Source organism: Juglans microcarpa x Juglans regia, chromosome 4S (assembly GCF_004785595.1).
Source record: "Juglans microcarpa x Juglans regia isolate MS1-56 chromosome 4S, Jm3101_v1.0, whole genome shotgun sequence".
Taxonomy (NCBI): domain Eukaryota; kingdom Viridiplantae; phylum Streptophyta; class Magnoliopsida; order Fagales; family Juglandaceae; genus Juglans; species Juglans microcarpa x Juglans regia.
The window spans coordinates 1,278,557-1,287,720 of NC_054601.1; the positions used below are offsets into that span (position 1 = coordinate 1,278,557).

The 9,164-nt window shown below is 33.9% G+C and overlaps 1 protein-coding gene across 2 annotated transcripts; it reads left to right on the forward strand.

The window, feature by feature from the left end:
• The first annotated feature begins 2,713 nt into the window (after nt 1–2,713).
• Nucleotides 2,714–8,764, forward strand: LOC121263770 (pentatricopeptide repeat-containing protein At4g32450, mitochondrial-like). 2 transcript variants are annotated; one of them, XR_005940340.1, is made up of 3 exons: nt 2,714–5,283; nt 8,376–8,438; nt 8,476–8,764. XR_005940340.1 is itself a non-coding variant. In XM_041166838.1 (2 exons), the coding sequence occupies exon 1, from the start codon at nt 2,927–2,929 to the stop codon at nt 5,264–5,266; it is 2,340 nt and encodes a 779-aa protein (XP_041022772.1). In that variant the 5' UTR covers nt 2,714–2,926; the 3' UTR covers nt 5,267–5,283; nt 8,376–8,764. The 2 variants fall into 2 exon arrangements, 1 of the variants encoding a protein (XP_041022772.1); XM_041166838.1 differs by having other exon boundaries at nt 8,376–8,764.
• The last annotated feature ends 400 nt before the right edge of the window (nt 8,765–9,164 follow it).

A 9,164-nucleotide genomic window follows, 5' to 3' on the forward strand; every position in this document is an offset into this window, starting at 1 on the left:
TTCCTATACCAAATTTAAAAAAATATTTTTTTAAAACCCAAAAACAATTTAAAATCAAACAAATTATTATACTCAATTATTCATTACAATTTTTTTTTTTGTAAATTATTTGTTACAATTTTTTATACTATACAGGGAAATCGAGTGCATGCTACAATATTTGATAAAGATATTGACTCACGAGATGATACTTTACATATTTTCCGGTCATATTATATCAGTAATGCATATGTGAGGCCATTAGATTCAAAATATAGAATTAAAACACATGAATATCAATGAATCTTAAATTTTAAAACAATAATTGAGGAAGTTTCAAGGGATGAAGAATAATTGGAGCCACCCAAGTACCAGCTCATTCCGTTTAATAAATTAGAGGCTTACAAAGACTCGATTGTAGAAATAGGTAATTCACTCTTTATTTTAGGATCTTTAATTATCAATATATTAAAAATTTAAATCTTATTTGTCATATATTTTAGCCGTTGCAATCCATATCAAGCCATGTAGAGATATAATTTCAGTGCATGAACCAATAACTATTCAGGAAATATATCTCATATATGTCATGGATCAAAGATAAAAATATTTTTTTGGTATTTCACTCTTTTATAATTATGTTTCAGTCTTTATTTCTTGCATATTCTATTAATTTTTTTTTATTCCAATCTTGTAACTTAAACCCCATATGTTTAACTATGTGGGGGTCGATTTGTGCAAGATGAATGTAAAAAAATTTCGAAAATAATTAGGACAAAACCAGTTATACTTGGAACAAAGACAATAATTGGTTCTTATAATGATATTTTTAATAATTAACAATCTTATATTTTCTTTTATATTATATATGCTTGCATTAATCATAATCTCTATTTTCAATAAATGATTGTCTCTTTCATCAAATCCGAAATGTAAATTTATAATCAATCTTATTGTTCTTGAGGCAACTTCACTGCAAGAGTAGTAATCGTCACAAAAAAATCATTATTTATTTCATGCCACTTGAATATTGAAATCTCTATATTTTTATTTCTTATGTTACATTTGTTTTTATGAATTTTAAGGGTGATAATTAATGTTTCATTACTTGAGAGTATTATTGCAAAATGCTTGAAATACCCGTTTGCATCTCTGTCTTCTATTGGTATTTGGGAAATAATCAATAATTGTGATGTTGCTGAGTTGATCAAAAGTTTCAAACTCATGGCGGTAAAATCCTATTCTTCGTAACAAATCCAAATATTTATACAATTAATTTATCTAAAAAATTGTTTCTAATGTAATGTAGAAAGTAAATTTTTGGATAAAAACAAAGATAATTGTGGTTGACTTGCGCCAGATATTTTTTTACATGTTATGTATTGGTTTTAATAAAGAAACTGAGCATGATTACAATGATAGCTTCATTTTTACCATTGCAAACACCAAAACATTTCCCAACTATAGTATGTATCTTTTGAATTTTTTGTTTGATAATTTGTGTGATAGATTAAATGTATAGTTTGTATTGATTATAACTTAAAATTATATTTCTATCAAATTTATAGTTGTTGAGTATATGTTGAACTCGACGATAGTACATAAAAACTATTTGCTATTATGTTTGGTGAAGTTGTAGAATAAACATTTAGTTATTCGACAGTTGAGCTTATGAATCATATTGGCGGTGTATATTTTCTTATTTTCCATTACCTTTATTGTTATGAGTAAAAAAATCCATCTTAGAATTTTTGACATATTTATTACATTATCTATAAGGACATTGATGTTTATATTAAAAAAAACTATTAAAAGCAAATTATAATAAAAATCATTTAAATTGATTTTTATATACTTGTCTGTTATGCCAATTTTATTTTTATTTATAACATGCATAGTAATTTAATTAAAAACATTGCATTCAAATATTTGTGTTAATTTACAAGATATCAATTTTCAATATATAAGTTTTTTAAATTTTTATTAATCATGTAAGACTATTAAAAATTTCTTTTGCAGGAGCATTTGCCATATATAAAAAATCTTGTAGCATAAGCTTCACAAAAATAGTGGATAATTGAACTTTTAATAGACCCCAATCGATTCAACCAACAACAGCACAAGAATTTCAATGTCGTCTTTATTTATGTTGTACATGATGGCACAAAATGATGGATCATAGTAAAAAATCAAAGGATTCATATTTTGAACTGATGTTTTTATTGGGTTTGTTGTTAAAACTATCGATGTTATAAATATGTGTTGGACTATGCTATATTTTGAACTAATGTTTTTGTTGATCTTGTATTAAACTTATCGTAGATAACTTTGTTAAAACTATTGATATTATGAATATGTGTTGGATTATGTTATATTTTAAACTAATATTTTTATTTTCTAATCTATGCAAGTATGTAATTATTATACTCTATTTAACTATCATTATCCTAAAATATTTGTTAAATTTCATATTTTTTCTCATATGCTTTAAATTATTAATTAAAATTATTTTTTTTATAAAATATATACTTTTTTTTAAATAATTATTTTACCGAACTAAGTAAACGTTTGTACGTTGTTCAGACCTAGTATTAAAATATATATGACACATTTGATGAACATATTTAAAAATTGAAAAACTTAAAAATTAGAAATTTATTTCTATTTCATCGAACGCGTGAACAGCTAGTCCGTGTTAAATAGTTTTTTTTTTTTTTTTTTTGAATTCCCGTGTTACATAGTTGACAAAAGAAAAGCTTATTCCTTTTTTTCATTCGTCGACGAGGAGGACCTCAGTCCGTTTGTAGCTCAATAGGGTTTATCGTTCTAGCAGCGCCTCCATAAGTCCAGCATCTCCTTCCCTCTGTGGAATTCTCTCCTTCTGTAACTTTCTCTCTCTTTCTCTCAACTTGTAAGTGTCGAAACAGTAGAGGGATTGGTGGCATAAATGTCCACAAAGGGAGCGACGAGTCTCACAAACAACTTCCTCGCAGTACTATCTAAGGTATGTTCTTCCAGCAACTCATTAGATTCATTCAAAAAGCTTACATTGCTGAGAAATCTCAGCATCAGCAGTGCCGCTGAAAGAACAGATCTTCAAAACGCTAATGGATATCACGTAGACAACTCTTCAGAATATCAGCAAAACTCTGGTGGGTTTTACGTTGAGAACCAAAATCCCATGGTTTTTCACCAGAAATCAACCAGTTTTATCGGGGGAAGTTCCGTGGGGGCTTCACGGAGCTCAAACCCCAACGGGAATTGTGGAGAAAGCACAACAAACGATTTTGTGGTGAACCCAGTTGCGCAAAACGAAAGTTTTAGTGGGCTTTATGGGCAAAACTATGGTGATTTGCAGCAAAATTCTAGTGGGCTTTATAGGGAAAGCTATAGAAGTACATATCAAAACCACCCAGTTGAACAAAATGGAAACTTTAGTGGAAATTATGGTCAGAGTAGTGGAAGGCCACAGCTGGACCCAAACGGAATTTCTGCAAGTAATTCGAGAGGGTTTGAGCGGAATTCAAGTGGCTTTCACCAGAACAACGGCGAAGTTTACAAGGAAAGCACTATAAATGAATCGCAGAATAACCAATATCAGCAAAATGGGAATTTTAGTGGGCATTATGTGAATAATGACGGAAAGTTCTTGCAGAACCATAATGGGGATTACACCCAGAGTTCACCGGTACAGCATAGTATGAGCGGGTTCAACGGGATAAATAGAAATATACAGCATTCATATGGGTCTTACCTGGAGGGAGCTAGAGCAACGAGGCAGAATCCACATGGATTTAATTCCCAAGGCCTTTCAGAATCTCAGGGAAGCCTAAACGAGAACTACATGCAAAATTTTGGGCAAGCTCAGCAAGCCTCGTATGATCATAACATGGTGAATGCTGGAGTGCAGCCGCAAGGCCAAAGTTGGTGTCAGCAGAGCCCTAGTGCTGGACATTATAATCAGAGCCTCTATGGAGGACAAAATCCGCCAAACTCAAATGCTTCTCAGATTATGACGACTAGTTCTCAATCATCCAGTCATTCAACAAATGGGGGTGAATTGGCTGAAACATCTGACAATCACCCATATGTCGGTACACTTGAGGAGCTAGATAGTTTTTGCAAAGAGGGGAAAGTGAAGGAAGCTGTAGAAGTCTTAGGTATTTTAGAAAAGCAGTGTCTTCCTGTTGATTTGCCCCGATATTTGCAGTTGATGCAGGCATGTGGTGAGGCTCGATCTCTACAGGAAGCAAAATATGTTCATGAACACATTGTAAGAATACAGTCTCCTCTCAGAGTGAGCACCTACAACCGAATCTTAGAGATGTATTGGAAATGTGGTTCCATAGATGACGCTTGGCAAGTGTTTAACACAATGCCCAAGCACAATTTGACATCGTGGGATGTTATGATAACATGGCTTGCTAAGAATGATTATGGGGAGGATGCCATTGATCTATTTACTAAGTTTAAGAAAACAGGACTGAAACCTGATGGTCAAATGTTTATTGGAGTTTTTACTGCTTGTAGTGTTCTAGGAGATATTGATGAGGGAATGCTGCACTTTGAATCAATGAGCAAGGATTATGGCATTGTCCCATCCATGAATCATTATGTGAGTGTAGTAGACATGCTAGGAAGTACAGGGTTTCTGGATGAGGCTTTTGAGTTCATTGGAAAGATGCCATTGGAGCCAAGTGTTGATGTATGGGAAACTCTAATGAATCTCTGCAGAGTTCATGGGCACAGGGAGCTTGGTGATCTTTGTGCTGAGATTGTGGGGCAGTTAGAACCCTCACGCTTGAATGAGCAATCGAAGGCTGGTCTTCTACCTGTGAAACCTTCAGACATTGCAAAACAGAAAGAGAAGAAGAAACTATCTAGTCAAAATCTTTTAGAAGTTAGGAGTCGGGTCCATGAATATCGAGCAGGGGATAGATCTCATCCTGGCACGGATAGGATCTATGCAGAACTTAGGGCTTTGAAGGAACAAATGAAAGAGGCTGGTTATATACCAGAGACTAGATTTGTGTTGCATGATATAGACCAGGAAGCCAAGGAGGAAGCCCTTCTTGCTCACAGCGAGAGACTTGCTATTGCTGATGGTCTCCTGAGTAGTCCAGCTCGATCACCTATTAGGATAATCAAGAATCTTCGTGTTTGTGGTGATTGCCATACTGCACTGAAGATCATCTCAAAGCTTGTTGGCCGAGAACTCATTATACGAGATGCTAAGAGGTTCCACCATTTCAAAGATGGGTTGTGCTCTTGCCGGGATTATTGGTGAACAAACTGAAATTTGAGGTACTATTTGCTTCTATTTTTAAAAAAACTTTACAGGAAGAATATACACTGAAGCTTCTATTATGTGTATCTTAGGTGTGAATATGTTATTATATTCCATACACCAAAGCAATCTCAATATGTTAATCAAGCGTGTAATTAATATCAACTCTTTCAATGCAAATTCTGAAGTTCTCTTCAATTTTTTCTCTTTCTGTTGATGATCGGGATACAATATGCAGTTGGGTTCTTTAAATCTTTAGCTCTAGCTTTTTACGCATCATAAACAAAGGACTATTTATCTTCAACTGGAAAAACCTGAGAAGAGTACAAATGGAACTGTCTTTTTTTTTTTTTTTTTTGATAAGTATAAATGGAACTGTCTTGGTTGCTTTTATCACAATTTTGGCCATATACATCTGAAGAAGACGGGAGATTTCTCCTTTTCAGTGTTTGCTTTTGGTTCATTGGTCAACGAAATTGTCACCTTTTAACCAACGAAAATTGTCAAACTAATTTCAAGGCTCAAAATTAACATTTAAATCTAACAAAGTGAAATTAAGCAATCAAGAAACCAACTAAGCTAAGCAATTTCAATTGACAGAAAATTAATTAGCAAAACTGAAATTAATTAACCCTTAATCAATCTAATGTCTAATGGAACTAACAGATTAACAAAACTAAACTAAGAACTAAGCTAGATTAGAAAATAATTCATGCAATACGAGCTGAAAATTGAAAAGCTCCAAAATCAAAATTCTAGGGTTCATCCTTGTATTTAAATCATAAATTCTCAAAATCAATCCGTGACAATTATAATGCCTATTTAATGGAAACTTAAAGAAGCAAGAAAAATAATTAACATCGAGTAAAATAAACTGCAAATAAAATGTCAAAACTTCTAAGCCAAAGATCTCAAAAATACATCATAAACTTTAAATTAAAATTAAATAAAAAGTAGGGAATGAAAATGGCAAGGTAGATGGTTGGAGATGGAGATGGAGGTGGTAGGCAGTGGAGGACGGCTGGGTAGCGGCAGACGTTGGACCCCTTGAGTTTCTTCAATGCGCGGTGCTGCTCTATTCGTCCCTTTTGTGCTTATCCTTTATTAATACTATTGTTTACTTATAAATAAAAAAAAAAACGATTTCTCCTTTTCAGTGTTTGCTTTTGGTGTGGAGATTTGAATCACATGTAATTGTAGTTGTGTGTGTCTAGAGCTAGGAACTGCTATAATTTTGGAGTAAGTTCTTATCTGTTTGTAAATTGTTATTAAATTGAATTTGACGTTGTTTGTAGAAAGTAGGGTGGGTGGTGTTGTGTATGTTGATTTACATATTGAAATGTTTGTCTACAAAAATAGACCGGCTTTCAGTTGGAGGCAACGGGGTTGTAAGTAACAAGATAAGCCTGAATCCTTTAAATTCAAAAAAAGGAAAGTGGAAGATCGGATTCGGCCCTGTCCCTATAACCAGATCCAGGAGAGTATGGCGGGTGAAAAGGAAATATGGGTTATTTGAAGCGGGGTCTACGTTGAGTATTGGCGTAGAGACATCAGTGGAATGTCATTCGCCTCATGTAACACAGGATAGACTGATAGTCGGTATTACACCCTTGGTCACCGAAGAAACTATGGCTCCCTTTTCAGAGTTGAAGGAAAATGGTGTACTGCCGAGGTCTGAAGGAGATGTAGGATCCGTTATCAACCCAGAGGTGAAGGGACTTACTGTCACCCCATAATCTCCAATGGAGAGAACCAATGGAGTTGCTTGAGAACCTATGGGTTTGGCGTTAGTGCCTTGTGTAAAATCGGGAGTGCAGTTGGATACTGTGTCTGGGGATAATGTTGCTCCCCTGGTCTCTTTTCCTTCAATAGCGGACTAGATTCTAAAGTTAACGAGATTCAGTAGTTTGTGGGAATCTCACATGGAGGATATGAAGATCAATTTAAAGAACTAATCATTGTGGTTGAGGCAAGCCACGCGCTTGAAACCAAATCAAGTTTCAAGAAAAGCAGGGAGTTACAACGTCTTTCTTGGACAATCAACTACGATGCTAAGGGTGGTAGCTCAACTAGAGGGAAGTCTAAATGAAGGGCATTGTGAAGACGGAATCAAGAGGTTGGGGTTCGGGTAAAGTTTTAGTTCTACGGGAAACAAGGGGTTGGGGTTGGGTCTGGTGTATTTTTGGTTGTTTTTCCATGGGCTTTTTGGGTCATTTTGGGCAAGGTGTTTTCTTGTATACATTCAGTGTACTTGGTTTCTCCTTTAGATATATATCATTTTTTACTTATAAAAAAAAAAAAAAAAAAAAACATATTGAAATGCTTGAGTGGATAATGGATTATGACCAATGTTATTGAATAGGTGCCTAGGCTCACTTGAATTGCAAACCACTGAGAGAAAAGTTCTTCTGGGTCTGGTGTATTTTGGGTTGTTTTTCCACGGAATTTTTGGGTCATTAGGGGCTTTTTGGGTCATTTTGGGTAAGGTGTTTTCTTGTAGACATTCGGCGTACTGGGTTTCTCCTTTTGATATATATAATTTTTTACTTATAAAAAAAAAAAAAAACATATTGAAATGCTCGAGTGGATAATGGATTATGACCAATGTTATTGAATAAGTGCCTAGGCTCACTTGAATTGCAAACCGCTGAGAGAAAAGTTCTTCTTGATTGTAAATGAATGCCAAAAAAGAAGGAACTGTTGCCTGCAAAGTGCCTCGAATTAAAGGCTGTAGATTTACACACAAGAAAAGAACCTTAAATGAGGGTTTTTAATATTCATTATATCCTGTACTGGAGATAGAATTGGTTTGAGGCTTAAACATCTCATTAATCATGGGAATAAATTTTTGTTTTGTTTTTTAAGCTGTTATTTCATTTTGTACTGATATCTGGTTTCTTATATTTCATTTATTCTCCCCTCCCTTTTATTTACTGGGTTGTAAGCTGGGTTTTGGTTCAAAATTCAAATGACTGTGGATTGGTGTGAATTTATGACAAATGCAAAATTTTCATTTGAGTATAGCTTATCTCGGAATGTTTATAGGTCTTTTTTACGTAAGCCTGTTTATTCATCTTTACAAAATACGAACTTCTGAAATTCGATGCAGGTCTTAGTTCGGTGATTTTGAAGGTAAGGCCATGGTGCTTCCTCACACAGAAAGCAGTGAAGAAAACTGCCCATAACATGTCTAAATCATTATTGGAAGGAACAAGATCTCACTCCCCAGGATTGATAATTTTTTACTCAATGCTCTTGGGTATTTTGTCCGTGAATTGACCTCGACGCAAACAACCAGAACCTCTCTTTCCCAGCACTGAAGCTTTGTTTTTTCTTTCCCAACATTGTTCTGACATAGTTGATTGGTCTGATGTCAATATATTTGAACTCAAAACTTCATAAAATCTGTATCGGATAATTTCCTTTGTATACGCACCAGCTTGTATCTGGTATCAAGACTCAATATATGCAGTAGCAGACAAACATTTCAAAAGCTTTTATTTTGATGGCGAAGATTAGGTTGCAATTAATCAGATGGTTGAGAACAATCAGTATCATATCATGTAATTCAAAAGGTTGGATGCTAGTTTGAGATGGATTTAAAATTTCTTAGATTTTCAATTTTGTCAATTTCCATCCTGGATTAACCCATTAGGCTAATGCTATATAGTGCATAGTTTCTGCATACTCTAATTGAAAAAAAAGTCAAGACTACTGTTAAAAAAATAAATTTTTCATGTGAATTTTAAATTTTTTTTATTTATTTTTTAAATATCTCGAGATTGCATATTGATTGTAAATATCATTTTTTAATTGTTTATTACGTTTAAAATAGAATAATGTTTATGAATTTATCCTTCTTTTAGACAGTGGGAGAGAGTCAGAGACCTCTCCCTCC